The sequence below is a fragment of the Pristiophorus japonicus genome, chromosome 20 (genome assembly GCF_044704955.1).
Source record: "Pristiophorus japonicus isolate sPriJap1 chromosome 20, sPriJap1.hap1, whole genome shotgun sequence".
Taxonomy (NCBI): Eukaryota; Metazoa; Chordata; class Chondrichthyes; family Pristiophoridae; genus Pristiophorus; species Pristiophorus japonicus.
This window is the reverse complement of record NC_091996.1, coordinates 17,752,142-17,775,880: the sequence shown is the minus strand read 5'-3', so window position 1 is coordinate 17,775,880 and position 23,739 is coordinate 17,752,142. Positions and strand designations below refer to the sequence as shown.

General features: G+C 44.4%; 1 protein-coding gene across 2 annotated transcripts in view; it reads left to right on the top strand.

The window, feature by feature from the left end:
* The first annotated feature begins 4,184 nt into the window (after window positions 1–4,184).
* Window positions 4,185–23,739, top strand: part of LOC139233186 (bile salt-activated lipase-like) — a 43,404-nt gene continuing 23,849 nt past the window's right edge. Inside the window, exons 1-7 of one of the 2 annotated variants that reach the window (XM_070863817.1) lie at window positions 4,185–4,288; window positions 4,380–4,507; window positions 4,870–5,017; window positions 5,432–5,580; window positions 8,473–8,614; window positions 12,353–12,448; window positions 15,388–15,567. In XM_070863817.1, the coding sequence (XP_070719918.1) occupies window positions 4,960–5,017; window positions 5,432–5,580; window positions 8,473–8,614; window positions 12,353–12,448; window positions 15,388–15,567 (625 nt within the window). In that variant the 5' untranslated portion in view covers window positions 4,185–4,288; window positions 4,380–4,507; window positions 4,870–4,959. The remainder of the gene's footprint in view (window positions 4,289–4,379; window positions 4,508–4,869; window positions 5,018–5,431; window positions 5,581–8,472; window positions 8,615–12,352; window positions 12,449–15,387; window positions 15,568–23,739) is intronic. The other variant, XM_070863816.1, reaches the window with a different exon arrangement.

Genomic DNA, 23,739 nt, shown 5'->3' with positions numbered 1-23,739 from the left:
GAGGGGGTGGGGGGGAGTGAAGCGGGAGTCGGGTCGGGGTCGGGTCCGGTCCCAGGACGGGGGGGAGGGGGAAGCGGGAGTCGAGTCGGGTCAGGAGGAAGCAGGAGCTGGGTGTGGGAGGCAGCCTTATGCACGCAGCCCCAGTGAGGCCATTCGGCCAGGGCTAGGAACTGCGTGCTTCGGGCCCCTCCCACACAGATTTGGGTGCCTGGAGCTACTGCACATGCGCGCCCACTGTAGCGCGCATGTGCAGAGGTCCCGGCACTGTTTTCAGCGCAGGGACCTGGCTCCGCCCCCTACAGCTTGTGCTGCGCCGCGCCCGACTCAAGAGGACCTGCAGGGAGCCGGAGAATCTGTAAGTTTTTTTTAGGCGCACTTTGTGGTGCGAAAAACGGGCGTCCAGGCCGGGGCTGCGCCGTTCTCGGCGCAGCCCGAAACTTGTGCCCATAGAAACATAGAAACTAGGTGCAGGAGTAGGCCATTTGGCCCTTCGAGCCTGCACCGCCATTCAATGAGTTCATGGCTGAACATGCAACTTTAGTACCCCATTCCTGCTTTCTCGCCATACCCCTTAATCCCCCTAGTAGTAAGGACTTCATCTAACTCCTTTTTGAATATATTTAGTGAATTGGCCTCAACAACTTCCTGTGGTAGAGAATTCCACAGGTTCACCACTCTCTGGGTGAAGAAGTTTCTCCTCATCTCGGTCCTAAATGGCTTACCCCTTATCCTTAGACTGTGACCCCTGGTTCTGGACTTCCCCAACATTGGGAACATTCTTCCTGCATCTAATCTGTCTAAACCCGTCAAAATTTTAAACGTTTCTATGAGAGCCCCTCTCATTCTTCTGAACTCCAGTGACCACAAGCCCAGTTAGATATGGCCCTTATGGCCAAAGGATCAAGGGGTATGGAGAGAAAGCGGGAAAGGGGTACTGAGTTTGAATGATCAGCCATGAACTCATTGAATGGTGGTGCCGGCTCGAAGGGCCGAATGGCCTGCTCATGCACCTAATTTCTATGTTTCTATGAGAGGACTCACAGGTTGGCCCATGGACCTGGCCAGATGCAGGCTCAGCTGGTTATTCAGTTATGTGAAAAGTGCAGTTATGAGACGGCTTTGTGCTTCCCTTGCAGGGTCATGATAGCGACGCCGCCTCCTGTGTGGCTATCCACCTGCATCCTGCTCCAACCCCTGTGCCTCCTCCTCCTCATGCGCCTCCTGCTCCACGGATGGCACTGCTGCCTCATCCTCCAATGGCTGTGCTCGCATGATGACCAGGTTGTGGAGCATGCAGCACACCACCACGAATATGGAGACATGCTCAGGGAGTACTGCAGCATACCCCCTGAGCAGTCCAGGCAATGGAACCTCTGCTTGAGAATCCCAATTGTGTGCTCAATGATGGTCCTGCTGCCCGAGAGACTGTCATTATATGCGTGCTGTGTAGCAGTTCTAGGGTTGCGAAGAGGAGTCATGAGCCAAATGCTCAGTACGTAGCCCTTATCACCAAGGAGCCAGCCACAATCTCGATCTGAACCAGTGAAGAGGTGTGGCACACATAGTAACCTTGGAGGCCACGCTCAGGGCTGTCCTCACCCGTGTTTGCGGCTCCAGGTCTCCCTGCAGGAGATTACAGAGCTCCATCACTACGACCTTGCGGAATCGAAGTCTGCGCAGGCACTGATCATCATTCAGATCCCTGTATGAGAATTGGTGGCGGAAGACCCTTTGCCGATATGGCCTAGCGCCCCCACGTCTGTGCAGCCGTCTTGATCTCTGTTGTGCCTCATTGACTTCTCCCTGCTGCTCTGCTGACTCCTCCACCTCTGCAGGCTGCTGCTGCCCAGCATCTGCCTCTACTGCAGGCTGCAGGCTGTCCTGTTGGCCCAGTATCTTGTGCGGAGGGTCCTCACTCTCCTCCTTAGGGGATGCACTTGTTGAGGGCCTTCCTGTGGCAGCTCTCTGGCCTCCCCTCTTTCGCCATCTCCCTGGCCTTCTCCATGCTGGGCCGCAATGATAGCTGGGGCCCTTGCCCGCTGCCTCTGCTGCCTTCTCCTGCGTGCCTCGGCGGCACGCACAATGTGCAGGAGGCATTGGCCTGCCAGCACTACCCCCATTTCCAACCCCTCCCCAAGCCCAGCCTCCTCGAAGTCGCCTCCAGCAAACAATCGCGCACTGTATCCTTGCACTACTTCTCAAACGGGAAAAAGTCACCGACACAAACTCAACAGAAACCAACACACCGTTAAGGCACTCTGGTGGTGTGCATCAGGAACTATGCACCACCTGAAAAAAACAGCTCTTGGCACCGCCGAGCAGTCAGACGATTTTTAGAGCAGAATGTCGTTTCCGGACCGGGACCTCAGCAGTGCGTGCAGTGATGACGCACTTGTGGAGTGTTGGCCAGCACCGCTGCGGGAGTGGTGGGGGGGGGGGGCGTGGGAGCGGTGCAGCAGGGCAATTGGGCGATTGGTGACCATTACACGGAAATTCGGCGGCCACTCCACTCTGCAGCATGGCCGCCGATTTCCGGTGGTAACAAGCCTTAAGGAAAGTGGCAATTTCAGTCCCGATGACTCTTGCCATATATTCATGAACAGAATTCTTGCTTGTGCATGTGGCAGTAACAGACACTGGTTCAAACACTTTTGCCTAACACTGGAATTAGCTGTCACAAATTCTTATCTGTTGCTCTACCTCTCTCTCTCCTCCGTTAAGACGCTTCTTAAAACCTACTTCTTTGACCAAGTTCTGTTCTAATATCACCTTGGGTGGTTTGATGTCAAATTTTGCTTGGTAACACTCTTGTAGAGCACTTTAGGAAATTTTACTGCATTAAAAGCGCTATATAAATGTAAGTTGTTGAAGCAGAGTCCATAGAGTATGGTAGCATGGTGGTTATGTCACTGGACTAGTAATCCAGAGCCCTGGACTAATGATCCGGAGACGCGAGTTTAAATCCCACCACGACAACTGGGGAATTTAAATACAGTTAATTAAATAAATCTGAAATAAAAAACTAGTGTCAGTAATGGTGACCATGAAACTACTGGATTGTTGTAAAAACCCATCTGGTTCACTAATGTCCTCGAGAAAAAGAAATCTGCTGTCTTTACTCGGTCGGTCTGGCCTATATGTGATTCCAGACTCACAGTGATGTGGTTGACTTTTAACTGCCCTCTGAAATGGCCTAGCGAGCCACTCAGTTGTATAAGGCAGCTCACCACCACTTTCTCCAGGGCAATTAGGGATGGGCAATAAATGCTGGCCTTGCCGGCGATGCCCACATCCCATGAACTCATTTTTTTAAAATGCTTTTAAAAGGGAATCAGATTGCATTCTAGTAGCTTACAGTTTGTGGAGATATCTGAGAATGCATCCATGGAGGAGTCTAAAATTTATATTTGTGCAGTGCTGACCAAGCTGCAGACCACTATGGAGAACATGGCCACTTTGAGACCTGCTGCAGCAGAGGTGCTTAGCTCAGCTATAGGTTCTTTAATGAATGCTTTGGCTGCTCATTAAGTTGGGGAATAGACTCTAATCTACAGCAGCCTGCCTGGTGTGGATTTATTATTTTGGGAAATTAGATTGAAATAATCATAATACAGGGCTTCAACAGCCTCATTACTTTCCAGTAATCCTCACACAGATCTTTAACCAGGCAGCAGAAGTGGCAGGAGCTGGTGTGGATCATGGCGATGTCTCTCAGGGTGAAGCCACATAAATGATCCAGAAATCCAGTTAAATGGTGGCCAAAACTCCACAGAAGCAGAAAGGTTCTGCTTTCCACCAAATGTTCCATTCTCATTCTGAAAAATATTAATTTAAAACTTGATTTTCTTAACCTACAGTATATGTGGTCTATGTTGTTGCTTTGTGTTTGATATTCCATATTTCCACACAAGAACAAAAACTTTCATGGGCCTGGTTTTAGTGACTGAAGTATTGTGCTGTGGCAATAATGAGAAAAACAATTTATTACTAGGTTGCAACAATGGGCTAAACCAATGATCTTGTAAAAAGCACATGTTTAAAATTGCACTTAGTCAATATATTGTTGCAATTCTCATTTTACAGATACCCCAGGCTAATGTAACCAAAGTGTAATCTTGCCCAATGTCCATGCCAATTGGTTCACTGATCTGAAACAAGAGATGGTGACTTACTATAAATGTAGGTTCGCTTTTCGGAAAAGCTGACAATCAGGTGATGATAGAGTGTGAGGAGAAAGAGACACCTCTGTCAAGCAACAGGGACCAACAGTGAAGGAAGGCTGTAAGAGGTAAGTAGAGAATGGAGTGGTAACTGCAAACAATGCAGCCTATAATGTTATACAATTGTATGTTTTTATCTGCAACCACTTAACCCAACAGAACACTTCACCTCGGCCTTTCACAGGAATCATAAAAAAAACAAGCATTCAAAATTGAAATAATAATCGTTGTTGTGAAACGTTTTGTGGAAAGCTATCTGACTTTGATAGTATAAGGTGAACTCTATTGTAAGTATCTGCCATGGTATCTGTAGAATTACTTTCCCTTTTAGTGTGATGTGTATTTTGAGTACGAAATACATGTGTGTCACATCAAAAAAGGCCATTTAGGTTTCAAGTTTAAAAAGACCCTGATATTTTTGCTTTCAATAGATTTGAATCAATTGAAATTGAGGAATAATTACCAGTGATGTTTCTTTCTGAATGTGGATAATCAGGTGTCAGAATGAGAGGCTGGTGCTGCATCACTAGAGCCTTCAGGCACTGATATTCAGATGGGTTTCCAAGAATTTGCAGATCAGACATGTAAAGTGGTCATTCTCTTACTGTTGAGATTTCTTCTAATACCGTCTAACTATTATTCTGTCTAGCCCGCATAAGAACAGTGCATTCATTGCATCTCCTGGATATACAAAGAGAAAAGGATAGACAAAAAAAATAGCAGTTAAAAGGATAAAGCTATGGAGACAGTTCTACTAGTGATGCTACTGATTGCCTTAGGGCCAGGCGCACAAGCAGGTAAGCCCGTGTTAAATGCTAACAGTTCTTATTGACAATTGTCACACAAATTAAAATGTAACTTTTTTCAGGATTCAAGCACATCCTGACGCAATTATCCAAACTGCAGTTGTAGTAAAATATGAATGGGAGAAACCAGGAAAGATGCTGACAGTAACCAAAATTTAATGAGTAATTTGGAAGTTTTAATTAGAGACGGAGTCTCCTTAAGGCACATTATATAACACAGAAAAAGCAGCTAAAATATACTTGCTTACATTTAGCGATAAAAAGAAAAATATTAAACACTGTAAATTCCCAACTGATGGGGACGAACAATGTTAACATTGACACCTTAACGCATCAGTACAAAGGATAGAAGTGTAACAAAAGTGAATATAGCTGACACTATTGTAACTGTTTTCTGTTTGACAGGCTCTTTGTACACACTTGAAACTGAAATTCAGAAGGAAAATAGCGTTGAGTTTAAAAACCCTGTTATTCCAGAAGGTTATGACTGTGCTGAAAGCATTGGCGGTCCTGAAGGAATTGATACGCGAAGTCTTCGTGAAAATCCGGAAAGGGTAATTGCATAATCTTTAAAGGGAATGTATTTGCTTTCTTGAAAGAATTATTGAAATGACTTTTACACAGATTCACATAACAAATATTAAAGCTGGCTAATTAAAAAGCAATACACCAGTGTGATTTGCAGAGTAATTTATGGTCATAGAATTTAGTAGTAACTTGATCTTTCAGAGCAGAACATGGTGTGGGCATGTTGCAGTTCTAAGCTGTGGCATAAAGTGATAAGAGGGCTTTATGTCCACAATATTTTGTAGGGAGAGTTTCCAATCTCATCCATCCAGTCATCATTTTGATTTTGACTTCGTGTTGGTCTAACTTCATGCTTTCTGTGCTCTGGTTTATACAGTTCCCTTCCTTGCCCCCATGCTAGCTGACTCTGTAATCGGAACCCTCTCAAACACTGCACAGCCCCTTTCAAACTTGTTGTCATTCCTCCCCTCGTAAAAAAATCCAAGCTCTTGCCCATCTTTCCTTGCCTCGTTTCTAATTTCTCTCCAGGTTCTTTGAACATGTTATCATCTCCCATCTCTCCCATAGCTCCCTGTTTGAATCCCTCCAACCTGTTTTCTGCCTCTCCCATAACTCTAAACGGCCCTAACCAAAGCAACGAATCACATTTTCTGTTACTGTAACCTTGGTGCATTATTCCTCTTCAAGCTCGTTGCAGTCTTCAACATGTTAACCACACCATCCTCCTGCAATGACACTCCTCCAACGTTCCAACTCTGGCAATGCCCTCACTTGGCTCCACCTATCCAATCGTAGCCAAACCATTTCTAATAATGTCCTCTTTTCCCACCCTTACACTCAAAGAATTCATTCTAGGCCCCTTTCTTTTCCTCATTAACATGCTGCCTCTTGGCATCTGCAGGCATGGATCATAGGAACAGGAGTAGACCATTCAGCCCTTCAAGCCTGTTCCACCATTCAATCAGTTCAAGGCCGATCTGTATCTTAATTCCATTTACTCGTCTTGGTTCCACATCCCTTAATATCTTACCTAAAAAAAATATATCAATCTCAGTTTTGAAATTTTCAATTGATCCAGCCTCAACAGCTTTTTGGGAGTTCCAGACTTTACTACCCTTTGCGTGAAGAAGTGCTTCGTGATTTCACCCCTGCATGATCCAGTCCGAATTTTAAGATTATGTCCCCTTGTTCTGGACTCCCACAGATCAATTTCCACCTGATGTTGTATAACTCTAAATCTCCACACCACCACAGCTCTACCATCAAACTGCTTGTCCAACATTCAGTTTTGGATGAGTCTTTACTTCGTCCAATAAAATATTGGAAAGACTGAACCATCGTCTTTGGCCCCTGTCACAAACTCAGCTCCCTTGCCACTGTCTTAGGTTGCACCAAACTGTTCAGCGTCCTGTTTGACTCTGAGCTGAGTTTATGACCCCCATGTCACTCCACCACAAGAAACTGCTTACTTCCATTTTCATAACATCACCCATCTTCTCCTCTACATCAGCTTATCCACCAATGAAAACCTCATACACACATTTATCACCTCTTGACGTGATTACTCCAGTTTCTCCTTGCCATTCGCCACAAACTCCGGCTTGTCCAAAACTTTGTTGTTTGCATCCTATACCCCATTACCCCTGCCTTCACTAACATATATTTGGTCCTGGTTTGCCTGTGGATTAAATTTTAACTCATGTTCTTCTGTTTCAGCTCTCCATGGTCTCACCTTCTGCTAACTGTGTAACCTCCTCCAATCCAACAGCCCCCCTTCTGCTGATCTCCGTTCCTCTAATTCCAGCTTCTTGTACAGCCACCTTTCTTTCATTCCATTATTGGTGGCTTTTGCCTTCAGGCACTAAAATCCCACTCTCTGGAATTCCCTCATGAATCCCTTTTGCCTCTCCACCTTCTTCTCCTTTTTAGAAACCCTCCTTAAAGCTCATCTCTTCAACCAATCTTTTGGTCAACCCTCCTAATCTCTTCTTATGTGGTCTTGCATTCATTTTCCTCTGTCTGCTTGAAGTGCCTTGTGATGTTTTCTACATTAAAGGCAGTCTAGAATTGTAATTTTTTTTATTGTTGTTGATAGTGGTCACCAGCTACACACAAGCAGTCTCTCTAAAATAATTGTTGGTTTCCAAAACATGCCATGTGGCTTTCTCCGTTAAGTTTATACCATGCACTGACAATGGTCAGTTATGCTTGAAAAGAACAATTGATGAATAGCTAGTATTCAGGGTAATCATCTGCACATATCATGAACTGGGAGTGTATATAAACGAGACTGTGAACCCTGATATCTGTTTTAGTTACTGCTCAGTTCTTAAGAGAAATACAGACAAGATAATGGGGTAGAAATTGGAAATTTTGGGCACAGAGCATACCAATTTACCAGTGGGATGGCCAGCACCCTATTTGTGCAGGCGTTGGTCCCACTGTTAAATTCACGGTGCCCTTTTTTTTTTAGGTGTCCGCACTTCCCCAGTCTAAATTAAATGATTTTAAAATTCTCATAACCATGTTCAAATCCCACCATGGTCTCGCCCCTCCCTATCTCCGTAACCTCCTCCAGCCCTACAACCCTCCGAGATTCCGAGATCTCAGCACTCCTCCAACCCCCTCCTTCCCACCATTGGGGACCACACCCTCGTCCATGTAGGCTCTATGCTCAGGAATTCCCTCCTTAAATCTCTCGGCATTTGCACTTCTCTCCTCCTTAAAAAATACTTCTTTAACCAAGCTTTTAGTCACCCATCTTAGTAAATCCTTCTTCAGTCTGTTGTCAATCTGATTATGCTCCTGTGAAATGCCTTGGGACATTTTTGTATGTTAAATGTGCTATCTAAATGCAAGTTGTTGTTGAGTATTCGAAGGGAAGGCAACTTGTGTAATATTTGCTCCATTATGTGCAGGTAATTGTACAGACTGAATATGGACCTGTGAGGGGATCTGTTGAGACAGTTGATGACAAGACTATTAATGTTTTCAAAGGGATTCCATTTGCTGCACCTCCAGAACGATTTCAGAAACCTAAGCCACCCAAAAGTTGGACCGGTAGGACTAGATACAAACACTCAACAAGAAAGTGAAAAGTTATGTTTTAATCAGATAGAAAAGTCAGACACTGATGTGTATATTAAGTGCAAATATTTTTTCTTGACGTGGAGGTGGTTTGCATAAGGCAACCTCTCTCAGAATTAAACAGTCACTTATTAAAGGCAGGTCTCTCTCTCCACTATTATTTGATTTATCTGTTCTGGAGAGTTATGTCTGTACATTGACAATTCAAAGATAAACATTTTCCTATTAATTTATATGTAATATATATCCAGTTCTAACATTGTTTTTATTTTGTCATATTTTAAAATTTAAAATAAGCTTTTAAAAAAAATTATACATAGGACGGGGCATGGTTTTGGTATCATATTCAGGGATATAGTCATGGTAGAGCTTTGTCCTGGAGCAATGTTTTAATTATTACAAATACTATTTTATTAATTGGTTCTTCCTATTGTGATGACGACCTTAATATTCAAACATAGAAATTATACAGAAGAGAGCCACTTGCTGTTTCTTCATCTCAGTCCAATTTTATTCCCTTGCCATTTCTCTGTATCGATCCAATATTTTTTCAGTTTCCTATGTTATTAAAATCTCTGCCTCAATAGCCACTTGCGGTAAAAGAGTGATATGTTCTGTTAGCCATGAGTGTGACATTTTTTTCCCATCTTCTCCATTGCTTTTATACTGATAGCCTTCAGTCTCTGGCTGGTATTTTGCCTACCTCGGCGTGTCCGGTGCAGTCGGTGGTCATGGCAGGTCACGACCCCACTGCTAGCTCCATCCCATTGCTGAAAATGAACTTACGTTAATAGGGCCTGTTAAGCCTGTCCAGCGTGTTACCCAGTCCAATTAAATGGAGCGAGTCTGGTGACGTCATTCATGACGTGCTTTCAGCCGGGATCTTTAAAGGGTCCATGGCCACATTAGATGTGGCGTTTAATGTAACTTAATGCTGTCAGTGTACTACAGCATTGGAGGGCTGCAAACACTAACAATGACTGCACAAACGCAGAGGGCTGCACCCAGACTCTCCAATGACTTCCTCCCTATGGTTATGTTTATGGAAGGAAGCAGAGTACACAGGGAGGCTCTCTGCCCTTCTGATGGGTGGAAGAGACCTCCCCAGGAGACTAAAATAACCTAGTTGCAGATTGCACAGGAGGTCACAAGCAGGAATATGTTCAGGAGGGTCTGGGTGTAGTGCCGCAAACATTTCAATTATCTAATTAAACAGGAAACGTAAGTACAAAGCCAGACTCAACTTCATCCTCCTGTGCCTCTCATCACAACCCCATCACTCTGTCTTCCCTACCTTACTCCTGCACATCCTTACACCAACATACCTTGCACCTCTGCCCATCCCTCTCTCCCTATCTACATTATCGCATCTCCATCTCACTAGCCATTCCTCACACTCACCTTCATCCTGCTACAATCATCCAACTAACAACACATGAGGGTAGCCACTTGGGTGTTTTATCCAATGTTCATGTAAAGCTTCTGTTAATGAGGTGTCAAACATAAAAATCTTTATTTTCAACACTTTCCAGTCTTGGGCAGATTTGTGTGCACCTTTGGAAGTGCTTTAGTGAGTTACAGTGAATGGTGAGGCATAATGATATCTCCGCAATGGTGATGAGTATGAAAGGAATGGCACGGTCATTGTAGGGATGCTTTATGGTGTTGGTGAAGGGTGGTACTGACCTAGCGCATCATATAGCAGCCATATGGATATACAGCATGAAGTTAACTAAATCTGGCCATGATATGGCCATCCCTGGCCTCCCGGGCAGCAATGTGTTCAGGTGCTGATGCCATCTGTCCTGTGCTGCATCAGGTGATTGCGGAGAAGACTAGTGTTGTTGTTGATGCTGCTGGCGCGCTTGGTGCTGCTGGTGTTGGGGTTCATTGTGGTCCAATTCTGAGGACCAAGGTGTGATAGTATAAACAGCATCTATGTTGATGGAATAGAAAGCAGGTGACATACAGAATACTGAAGTGTTCTGTCAATGGTGAGAGAGGTCTTCAAATGAGGTGAGATTGGATGGAGACTGCTGGAAAGACTTGAAGCCTGCAGAATCTGTGCTGGAAATGGCCTGAGCAACAGCTTCTGCCTGAGGAAGGTGGTAGATTTTACTGTACATTTGATGCTGTCGAGTAATCAACTGGAGCAATGGCCACAGAAATCCCGCGTCAGGTTGACAGATATACTTCCCGAGCCATGTGGTTGCCATGGCCATGCAGTTAAATTTAATAAGTAAGTTAAAAAAGCCTGTTAAGGGTCTGACAACTAGCTGTTAATCATCTCAATCGGGTCACTCGCTGCGTCCAGTCGGGTTGGCTCCGCAATGACAGATGCGTGTGGGGGAAAGACGCGTGGGGCTGGGATGACAGCGGGTTCCCGACCCACTGTCAAACCTAACAACTTTCCCACCTGAACCGCCAACGATCGCGCCCGCCACCACCCTGGAAAATTCCGGCCTATGTATCTTGTTACCAGTTTGTTAACAAGTAAAAACAATCTCTCATTAGTTACCCTATGAAAACCTTCAAAATTTTTTAAACAGCTGTTTTATTTCCGGGGGTGCCGATTTGCTCTGAGTCCGTTTAGTGCTACCAGCGTAGACCAATTGCACCCTCAATATTTCAACTGCAGCTGAGACGAACTTTTGTACTAATTCAACTTCACTAAGTCGGGGCTTCCTGCACCCGGCCCTCAGTCACACCCCAGCGTAGGGTCAGTGTAAGTACAGCTGGTCTTACCAGGCGTTCCTCGCCAATGGGGTGGGTGTGAATCTCACATGGAGGACCAGGCTTTAAAAAAATATATTGCGAGTGGCCCCTTACACAGAGAACTACTGAGGGCAGCCTCCTCCCCTTGCTGAGGAACGGCCAATCCCCTCTTGTCCCTTGTCTGCAGTCTGCCTTTCTAGCCTCTTTAGTAATGGGGTCACCCCGCCCTGCTAAAGCCCCAAAACCGGTGGGCCCTCTATGACCCCCATGAGCTTTTCTGGGATCAACAGTGGAGGTTGCAGTTGGGCACATCCCCATCTTCCACTGGGATGCACTCCCACCCCATCCCCCTCCGCCACCACCACAGACTTTCAGAACCTCTATGATTTCCTCAAAAAAGTTTGATCAGATTAGTCATGCATGTGCAGAAATTCAAGCTGACTGTTCCTGGGTGACCCATGCTTTTTTAAGAGTTCACTAATCTTATACTGCATCATAGGGACTAGAGGGCCAACCTTTTGAACTCCCAATACCAATGAGGAGGCTCACTGGCTGGCCTTGTATGTTGGAAAATTACAAGCACTCCATTCATTTTAACAATTAATTTCTGTATAATAAATGCTGTAATCTATAGCAAATATAAATTTCACACTTAACTGTAGCTATTTGTACAATGGGTAGAAAATGATTGCAATCAGGTTGCGCATTGGCAGGCAGTTTCCGCATTCTGCTTCAAACTGACATGGTTGTCCCCATGATGCATTGTCAATTGGATATACTTAGATAATTAATTAGATGATCTCATTATTGTATAATAAAGGAAGGAAAGAAAGATGATGAGAAGTTAGATTGAAGAGAGCCATGAATTAAATAAAGTAGTAATATACAGTAAATGTGATGGTGAACACAAAATGGATCAAAGAGGAATACGAATGCAATGTATGTGTCTGCAATACTTTATGCCTACATTTATTCAAAACTCTGTCCTTTCTACAGACGTCTTGGATACTACTAAATTTGGAGCATTTTGCCTACAAATGGGTTTCGGAAGCGAAGACTGCCTCTTTCTAAATGTTTGGTCTCCACAATCAAGTACGTAAAGATAAACTTGTCGAAAGTTTTAGTTCACGAAGAAAAATTTACATTGAAGCTTGTGGTGCTACAAATGCTTTCAGTTTTTTGTTTTATTGTGCATGTATTTTTGGTTATTTTCAAAGCTATTAGACACAAAAACCCTTTTCCACCAGTTCCGATGAATTCAGGAGCCACATCAGTGCAACTTCTAAGCTGTACGTAACTGCTCAAACCATGTAACTTCAATAACTCACAATGACCTTGTCAAAAATTAATTGATTAATTGACTAATTAATTAATTAAAGCAATAAAATAAGTCATACAGACCAGAAAGTCCCAGACTGATCTCAATCAAGGAGCACTTGGGGTGCTACAGTTAACCTCAGGAACCCTAGTTTAGGCAGAGAAAATATCAGCCAGGCTCCTGTCTACTATCGAATAAACTCATCTAGAAACTGCATGTATAGATGCCAGAACAGGACAAGATTGGGTTTCTCTGCAATGCCCCTCATAACACCACCTGCCAACACTCACTGTGGGGATTCACATGTGAGGAACTGCCATTTGGTTGACATACCAGAGTGTCATTAGTGCCTGTGTTGTTGGACCCTTCAGAAAAGTCGGGTAGAAAAAGAGAGAAAATGGGTAAGAAAATGAAACACACCGGTTCACAGGGAAATAATGGGGGGCGGAGGTTTGAATTTGCTCGGAGCTGCTCCCGCTAGCATTGCACCAGGCATCTGCCAGAGGGGTTGGATGGGAATCCTGGTGAAGAAAGTGACCTACATTTATAAGGGGGCCCAAAAATACTTTCAAAATGTTACCAATTATCAGGGATCCGACCCAGGCTTAGACCTCAGTTGGACCCCACTTTGGCTGGATGGCGGGTCGATAAGCCTGCTTGCAATTTGGCATACTGGCCTGACACTCTTCCACCAAGCCAGAGATAAGCTATGCAGCTCATGCTGCTGTCCCTGTTGGGCGGGATTGCACAGAAAAGACAGAAGATTTATAGCCTGACGGATCTAATGAAAAAAACCACAAAGTACTAAAAAAGCACCTTCCTCAACTTACTTGCAGGGTTTTCGCTTCTGCATTCGCCAGATTTTGAATTTTTTGCCCACTAAAATGAATGTGGGGTTGGGGGGGAAATGTGAGCGGGAAGCTCACAAACAGTAAGTTCTTACAACCAAACTCAACTCCAAAATGAAAGCAATGGGAAACTAAGGATCCGTGTATAATATTAGAGACAATGTGAGAAGCCCCCTTGAGCAACGCTTCTTCCTACATTATGGCATAAACAGTCGTACAGTCAAATTAGACAGATGAATGCATGCACCTTTATCACCACTGTATTGCTGTCTGTCACTATAAGAACATAAGAAATAAGAGCAGGAGTAGGTCGTACAGCCCCTCGAGCCTTCTCTGCCATTCAATAAGATCATGACTGATCTGATTTTGACCTCAACACTTTCCTGCCCGTTCCCCACAATCCCTTGACTCTCCTATAGTTCAAGAATCTGTCTATCTCAGTGTTGAATATATTCAATGACTCAGCTTCCACAGCTCTCTGGGGTAGAGGATTCCAAAGATTCACAACCCTCTGAGAGAAAAAATTCCTCCTCATCTCCGTCTTAAATGGGTGACCCCTTATTCTGAAACTATGCCCCCTAGTTCTAGACTCTCCAGGCAGGGGAAGCAACCTCTCAGCATCTACCCTGTCAATCCCCCTCAGAATCTTATATGTTTCAATGAGATCACCTCACATTCTTTTAAACTCCAGAGACTTTAGGCCCAATCTACTCAATCTCTCCTCATGGGACAAACTCTCATCCCAGGAATCAATCTAGTGAACCTTAGTTGCACCACCTCTAAGGCAAGTATATCATTCCTTAGATAAGGAGACCAAAACTGTGCACAGTACTCCAGGTGTGGTCTTATGAAAATTCTGTACAATTGTAGTAAGACTTCCTTACTCTTGTACTCCAATCCCCTGTGCAATAAAGACCAACATGCCATTTGCCTTCCTAATTGCTTGCTGTACCTGCACGCTAACTCTCTGTGTTTCCTGTACTAGGACACCTAAATCTCTCTGAACACCAACATTTAATAGTTTCTCAGCATTTAAAAATATTCTCTTTTTCTATTGCTACAAAAGGGTATAACCGCATAATTCCCCACATTGTACTCCATCTGCCACCTTATTGTCTACTCACTTAACCTATCTATATCCCTTTGCAGGCTGTGTCCTCACAGCTTACTTTCCCACCTAGCTTTGCATCATCAGCAAACTGGGATACATTACACTCGGTCTCTTCATCCAAGTGATTAATAAGGATTGTAAATAGCTGAGGCCCAAGCACTGATCCTTGTGGCATTCCACTAGTTACAGCCTGCCAACCTGAAAATGACCCGTTTATCCGTAATTTCTGTTTCATGTCCATTAACCAATCATCTGTCCATGCTAATATATTACCCCCAACCCAATGAGCCCTTATCTTGCATAACAACCTTTTATATGGAACTTTATCGAATGCCTTTTGGAAATCCAAATATACTACAGCCACTGGTTCCCCTTTAGCCACCCTGCCAGTTACACCCTCAAAAATCTTAAATAAATTTGTCAAAAACAATTTCCCTTTCATAAAACTATGTTGACCCTGCCTAATCGGATTATGATTTCTAAGTGGCCCGTTACCACTTCCTTAATAATGGATTACAGTATTTTCTCAATAACTGATGTCAATGTGAAATCCTTCTCTCACCATCCCCCTCCCTTCTTTTCTGTATACACATAAAGGGTAATCTTCTAACTTTGCACTTCTGACCAAAAGTCTTCAATGCGCACAATTTTCTGATGAATAATTTAATGATGCAATTCATACCTCCACTTGTTTTCTGTGTGTAAGAATTTCCATTAAAAACAAATATATATTTTTTAAATATCATTTATCCAGAAGGGAAGAATTTACCAGTCATGGTTTGGGTCTATGGAGGTGCTTTCATTGCTGGATCATCTTCAAGCAAGTGGTACAAAGGAGTGCAAGTCGCTGCCCGAGGGGATGTTGTTGTTGTGTCATTTAACTACCGCGTGGGACCCCTGGGTTTCTTAAGTACAGGAGATGCAAATGCACCAGGTCAGTTTCACCAGTGTTGCTGAAATCATTAACTATTTAATGAGAACTACAGGTATGAGCAAAATTATAGCATGCCATTTATAAGGCTGCAGCAGGTATCACAACCTTAAATAAAAGTTCTATTTTCCATGCCTCCCCATTATAAGATATTCCCCAACAGGATGTGGGTGTGGGCTCATGTTTCTTGGTATGGCAAATTTTCAATCTTGGGCAAGCTATCAGAACAACATCTTCTTCTTAGGCAGACCCTCTGATTCGAGGATGACTTGCTTCCACACTAGCATGAGTTCTAAGGTGGCTGATGAGTCCAATCGGGGATCCATAGACTTGGTCACAGGTGGGGCAGGTGGTGGTTGAAGGAATGGGTGGGTGGAGTGCTTGGCTTGTCGGACGCTCCTTCCGCTGTTTGTACTTGGCTTCTGCGTGCTCCCAACGAAGAGACTCAAAGTGTTCGGCGCCTTCCCGAATGCTTCTTCTCCACTTTCAGCGGTCATGGGCCAGGGAGTTCTAAGAGTCGGTGGGGATGTTACATTTCCTCAAAGAGGCTTTGAGGGTGTCCTTGAAGGGTTTTCTCTGCCCTCCTGCAGCCCGCTTGCCGTGACGGACCTCGGAGTAGAGTGCCTGTTTCGGGAGTCTTGTGTCAGGCATGCAGACTACGTGGCCCGCCCATCGGAGCTGATTGAGCGTGGTCAATACTTCGATGCTGAGGATGTTGGCCTGAGAGAGGACAATGACGTTGGTACGCCTATCCTGCCAATGGATTCGCAGAATTTTGCGGAGGTATTGGTGGTACTTCGCAAGTGCCTTGAGGTGTCTACTGTACATCGTCCATGTCTCTGAAGCATAAAGGAGGGCGGGAATCACTGCTGCTCTGTAGACCATAAGCTTGGTGCCAGGTTTGAGATCTTGATCTTCAAACAGCTTACATTTACATAGTGCCTTTAGTGTAGAGAAATAGTCAACAGAGCGTCACAGAGTTGTGAGGAAAAGAAATGCCAAGCCAGAGAAGGAGAGATTGGGAAGATTGACCAAAACAGGAGTGTCTTAAAGGAGGAAAAGGAGGTGAAGAGACAGAGGAGTTTAGGGAGAGAGTTCCGGAGAATGTGATCTAGGTGGTTGAAAGCATGGTGGCCAATGGCATGGGTTAAAAGAGGCTGCGCAAGAGCCAGATGAATGGAAAGTTTGGCAGAGGGAGACGTAGGGCTGTAGGAGGTTACAGAGATAGGGAGAGAACATAATAAGAACATAAGAATTAGGAACAGGAGTAGGCCATCTAGCCCCTCGAGCCTGCTCCGCCATTCAATAGGATCATGGCTGATCGGGCTGTGGACTCAGTTCCACTTACCCGCCCTCTCCCCGTAACCCTTAATTCCCTTATTGGTTAAAAATCTATCCATCTGTGACTTGAATACATTCAATGAGCTAGCCTCAACTGCTTCCTTGGGCAGAGAATTCCACAGATTCACAACCCTCTGGGAGAAGAAATTCCTTCTCAACTCAGTTTTAAATTGGCTCCCCCGCATTTTGAGGCTGTGCCCCCTAGTTCTAGTCTTCCCGACCAGTGGAAACAACCTCTCTGCCTCTATCTTGTCGATCCCTTTCATGATTTTAAATGTTTCTATAAGATCACCCCTCATCCTTCTGAACTCCAACAAGTAAAGACCTAGTCTACTCAATCTATCATCATAAGGTAACCCCCTCATCTCCGGAATCAGCCTAGTGAATCGTCTCTGTACCCCCTCCAAAGCCAGTATATCCTTCCTTAAGAGGCCAATGAAAGGATTTAACAACAATGGCCGAGAAGTTGGATCGTGCTGCACCCTTTTCACAGATGTAAAATGGGTGCCTAAGGGTCAAATATGGTGGCCGGAGTGTGCACACTCTTTCTGCGCTGCAAGTGCATCGCCCGCTGTATAGGTTAGGGCCGCTCAACGAGCGTCCTGGACACTTGCTAGAACCTGACGTTAGGGTAACTCCATATGCAAATCGGGGGCCTAATGCCGGTTTCAGACCTCTTTGCCAAATTACTTTGCAAATGATCACAGCATGTGTCATGTATGCGGCAGTCATTTTCTTCAGGTGTCACTGGAGCTGAGGGTGGATTCACTCTGGAGCATCCACGATGCTGAGAATGACGTGAGTAGCACGTGTAGCGAGTTGGTCTTACTGCAGCTGAAGGGTCCACAGCCAGATAGGGAATGGAAGGCCAGCAGGAAGAGCAGTGCAAGGAAGGTAGTGCAGGGGTCCCCTGTGGTCAACCCCCTGCAAAACAGATACACTGCTTTGAGTACTGTTGAGGGGGATGACTCATCAGGAGAGGACAGCAGCAGCCAAGTTCATGGCACCGTGGCTGGCTCTGCTGCACAGGAGGGCAGGAAAAAGTGTGGGAGAGTGATAGTAATAGGGGATTCAATTGTAAGGGGAATAGATAGGCGTTTCTGCGGCCGCAACCGAGACTCCAGGACGGTATGTTGCTTCCCTGGTGCAAGGGTCAAGGATGTCTCGGAGCGGGTGCAGGACATTCTGAAAAGGGAGTGTGAACATCCAGTTGTCGTGGTGCACATTGGTACCAACGATATAGGTAAAAAAATGGGATGAGGTCCTACAAGAAGAATTTAAGGAGCCAGGAGCTAAATTAAAAAGTAGGACCTCAAAAGTAGTAATCTCGGGATTGCTACCAGTGCCACGTGCTAGTCAGAGTAGGAATCGCAGGATAGCTCAGATAAATACGTGGCTTGAGCAGTGGTGCAGCAGGGAGGGATTCAAATTCCTGGGGCATTGGAACCGGTTCTGGGGGAGGTGGGACCAATACAAACCGGACGGTCTGCACCTGGGCAGGACCGGAACCAATGCCCTAGGGGGAGTGTTTGCTCGTGCTGTTGGGGAGGAGTTAAACTAATATGGCAGGGGGATGGGAACCAATGCAGGGAGACAGAGGGAAACAAAATGGAGACAGAAGCAAAAGACAGAAAGGAGATGAGTAAAAGTGGAGGGCAGAGAAACCCAAGGCAAAAAAACAAAAAGGGCCACTGTACAGCAAAATTCTAAAGGGTCAAAGTGTAATAAAAAGGCAAGCATGAAAGCTCGGTGCCTCAATGCGAGGAGTATTCGGAACCCAGGAGAGGGCTCTGAGCTAGTTAGAGTGGGCGAGAGCTCAGATGAACAGGACCCCAAGAAAGAATGCAAAAGGCAGGAGGCAACAGAGCAGAGTAGCACTGGGGTAAGTGTAAACCACAAGGTGATAGGAAGGGACAATATGTATTAATATAAAGGGGCTGCAGGAGGGGTCAAAACTAAAAAACGTGGTTTAAAAACTAGTATTAAAACACTCTACCTAAACGCACGCAGCATTCGAAATAAAGTAAATGAGTTGACGGCACAAATCATTACAAATGGGTATGATTTGGTGACCATTACAGAAACGTGGTTGCAGGGTGGCCAAGACTGGGAATTAAACATACAGGGGTATCTGACAATTCGGAAAGATAGACAAGAAGGGAAAGGAGGTGGGGTAGCTCTGTTAATAAAGGATGATATCAGGGCAGTTGTGAGAGATGATATTGGCTCTAATGAACAAAATGCTGAATCATTGTGGGTGGAGATTAAAGATAGTAAGGGGAAAAAGTCACTGGTGGGCGTAGTTTATAGGCCCCCAAATAATAACTTCACGGTGGGGCGGACAATAATCAAGGGAATAATGGAGGCATGTGATAAAGGAATGGCAGTAATCATGGGGGATTTTAACCTACATATCGATTAGTTGAATCAAATCGTACGGGGTAGCCTTGAGGAGGAATTCATAGAATGCATACGGGATTGTTTCTTAGAACAGTATGTTACAGAACCTACAAGGGAGCAAGCTATCTTAGATCTGGTCCTGTGTAACGAGACAGGAAAAATAAACGATCTCCGAGTAAAAGATCCTCTCGGAATGAGTGATCACAGTATGGTTGAATTTATAATACAGATTGAGGGTGAGGAAGTACTATCTCAAACGAGCGTACTATGCTTAAACAAAGGGGACTACAGTGGATGAGGGCAGAGTTGGCTGAAGTAGACTGGAAACACAGACTAAACGGTGGCACAATTGAGGAACAGTGGAGGACTTTTAAGGAGCTCTTTCATAGTGCTCAACAAAAATATATTCCAGTAAAAAAGAAGGGCGGTAAGAGAAGGGATAACCAGTCGTGGATAACCAAGGAAATAAAGGAGAGTATCAAATTAAAAACCAATGCGTACAAGGTGGCCAAGGTTAGTGGGAAACTAGTAGATTGGGAAAATTTTAAACGACAGCAAAGAATGACAAAGAAAGCAAAAAGAAAGGAAAAATAGATAACGAAAGTACACTTGCGCAAAACATAAAAACAGATAGTAAAAGCTTTTACCGATATATAAAACGGAAAAGAGTGACTGAAGTAAATGTTGGTCCCTTAGAAGATGAGAAGGGGGATTTAATAATGGGAAATGTGGAAATGGCTGAGACCTTAAACAATTATATTGCTTCGGTCTTCACAGTGGAAGACACAAAAACCATGCCAAAAATTGCTGGTCACGGGAATATGGGAAGGGAGGACCTTGAGACAATCACTATTACTAGGGGAGTAGTGACGGACAGGCTAATGGGAATCAAGGTAGACAAATCCCCTGGTCCTGATGAAATGCATCCCAGGGTATTAAAAGAGATGGCGGAAGTTATAGCAGATGCATTCGTTATAATCTACCAAAATTCTCTGGACTCTGGGGAGGTACCAGCAATTGGAAAGCAGCTAATGTAACACCTCAGTTTAAAAAAGGGGGCAGACAAAAGGCAGGTAACTATAGGCCGGTTAGTTTGACATCTGTAGTGGGGAAAATGCTTGAAGCTATCATTAAGGAAGAAATAGCGGGACATCTAGATTGGAATAGTGCAATCAAGCAAACGCAACATGGATTCATGAAGGGGAAATCATGTTTAACTAATTTACTGGAATTCTTTGAGGATATAACGATCATGGTGGATAGAGGTGTACCGATGGATGTGGTGTATTTAGATTTCCAAAAGGCATTCGATAAGGTGCCACACAAAAGGTTACTGCAGAAGATAAAGGTACGCAGAGTCAGAGGAAACGTATTAGCATGGATAGAGAATTGGCTGGCGAACAGAAAGCAGAGAGTCGGGATAAATGGGTCCTTTTCGGGTTGGAAATCGGTGGTTAGTGGTGTGCCACAGGGATCGGTGCTGGGACCACAACTGTTTACAATATACATAGATGACCTGGAAGAGAGGACAGAGTGTAGTGTAACAAAATTTGCAGATGACACAAAGATTAGTGGGAAAGCGGGTTGTGTAGAGGACACAGAGAGGCTGCAAAGAGATTTAGATAGGTTAAGCAAATGGGCTAAGGTTTGACAGATGGAATACAATGTCGGAAAATGTGAGGTCATCCACCTTGAAAAAAAAAACAGTAAAAGGGAATATTAATTGAATGGGGAGAAATTACTACATGCTGCGGTGCAGTGGGACCTGGGGGTCCTTGTGCATGAATCCCAAAAAGTTAGTTTGCAGGTGCAGCAGGTAATCAGGAAGGTGAATGGAATGTTGGCCTTCATTGTGAGAGGGATGGAGTACAAAAGCAGGGAGGTCCTGCTGCAACTGTACAGGGTATTGGTGAGGCCGCACCTGGAGTACTGCGTGCAGTTTTGGTCACCTTACTTAAGGAAGGATATACTAGCTTTGGAGCGGGTACAGAGACGATTCACTAGGCTGATTCCGGAGATGAGGGGGTTACCTTATGATGATAGATTGAGTAGACTGGGTCTTTACTCGTTGGAGTTCAGAAGAATGAGGGGTGATCTTATAGAAACATTTAAAATAATGAAAGGGATAGACAAGATAGAGGCAGAGAGGTTGTTTCCACTGGTCAGGGAGACTAGAACTAGGGGGCACAGCCTCAAAATGCGGGGGAGCCAATTTAAAACCGAGTTGAGAAGGAATTTCTTCTCCCAGAGGGTTGTGAATCTGTGGAATTCTCTGCCCAAGGAAGCAGTTGAGGCTAGCTCATTGAATGTATTCAAATCACAGATAGATAGATTTTTAACCAATAAAGGAATTAAGGGTTATGGGAAGTGAGCCGGTAAGTGGACCTGAGTCCACGGCCAGATCAGCCATGATCTTGTTGAATGGCGGAGCAGGCTCGAGGGGCTAAATGGCCTACTCCTGTTCCTAATTCTTATGTTCTTATGTCCTTATGTCAGTAGCAAGACAGTGTTCGATAGATTTTTGGATATTAAGGGTGTCAAGGGATATGGGGATCGTGCAGGAAAGTGGAGTTAAGGTAGAAATTCAGCCATGATCTTATTGAATGAAGGAGCAGACTCAAGGCCAAATGGCCTATTCCTGCTCATATTTCTTATGTTCTTATCCTAAATAGACCGGCAGACCAATTTACCGTGGTTCAGCCACTGGCCTCATTAAGCACGTGCACTGTGCATTGCATCAGGATCGGCCTGATTCAGGCACGATCTAACTTGCAGATCAATGACTGGAATTGATAATTTAGGAGATACTATCTCCTAACTGATAAATTGAGAACTGATAAATTGGGAGACCAGGAACCAGTGTTCGTCAGGGTGGGAGTAATGGGCAAACAGGATTTTGGTGTGAGATAGGATATGTTGGATGAGGTGGAATTTCTGGAAGATGGTGGATAGAAGAGCAGCAAGGAGAGTATTGGTGTAACCAAGTCTGGAGGTGACAAAGGCATGTATCAGCAGTGAATGGGCTAAGATTAGTTCGAAGGCGGGAGAAGTTATGGGCTGAAATTAAACAGTCTTTGACATGGAAAGGATTATGGGGTTTGAAACTCAGCTCAAGTTGTACAGGATGCTGAGGTTCCAAACATCTGGTGCAGCCTGAGGCAACCGCAAGGGAGGGAGTTAGAGTCAGTGGTGAGGGGCCGTAGTTAGAGACTAGAACTAAAGACAGCAGTTTTAGTTGCCCAATGTTCAGCTGGAGAATATTGTGGCTCATCTAAAATTGGATGGCGGAAAAGTAGTTTGATAGGACAGAGGTAGTGGAGTGTTTGAGAGACCTTGTGGAAAGTTAGAGCTGGATGTCAGTGGCATCCTTGTGGAAGCTGATCCCATACCTGTGGACAGCTCCCCATCCGAGCAAAAATGATGTGATAAAAATTGTATAATGGCAGAACACATCTCTGGGTTCAGATGAAATTGATAAACTACTTGAGTTGTGTTTTCAATATTCAAATTGCCAGCTGAACTCCTCTATTGTGATCCTGCCATGTCGTGTGCTGCAACCTAATTAATACTCTGAATAGATTTAAAGTTGTGTGTCTTTAATTTATAGAATGCTTTAATAACACCTGAGCCTGCTGCAATGCCTCTGCCCAAGTTGTCTCTTAGGCAGGTGACTCGGAAGTGCGAGTGGCTTGGAGTAACTTGCTCTATGATTTTCTCATTTTAGTTGGAAACATGCATGCTCTATATTGCAATCGCTCAACCATTGGTGGCCATGCCTTCTGTTGCCTAGGCCCTAAGCTCTGGAATTCGCTGCCTAAACCACTCTGCCTCTCTACCTCTTTCCTCCTTCAAGACGCTCCTTAAAACCTACCCCTTTGACCAAGCTTTTGGCTACCTGCCATAATTTGTCCTTATGCGGCTCGGTGTCAAATATTTTATTTCATAATACTCCTGTGAAGTGCCTTGGGACATTTCACTACGTTAAAGGTGCTATATAAATACAAGTTGTTGTTGTTGATTAGAAGCCATGGGCATGAATCTCACTCCTTTGTTCTCGTGATGTGAGCAATGCTGGCAATGCCACATTTATTGCCCATTTCTAGTTGCCCTCAGAAGATGCTGGTAGGCTTCTCCTTGAACCATTCTTGTTGTTGGATAATTCTTTCTTTATTCTTTAAATAGATTTGTACAACTATAGGCAGAAATATGTTTGATAATGCACTCCATTTATTATCAACAAAACATTAATCTTAATGCACATTAGTCCAATGTCTGAAACTCATGTGCTTGAATTTGATGAGAAATTGTGAAAATTGCTTCTCCAAACTTGTTCACCTCCCAGGATTTTGAAAGTAACAAGAGGTCTCTTTCTAACTAAGTAAAACATGACATCTGTCTTATATCTTTTCGGTTTATGATTCTCTTCCTGTCGAA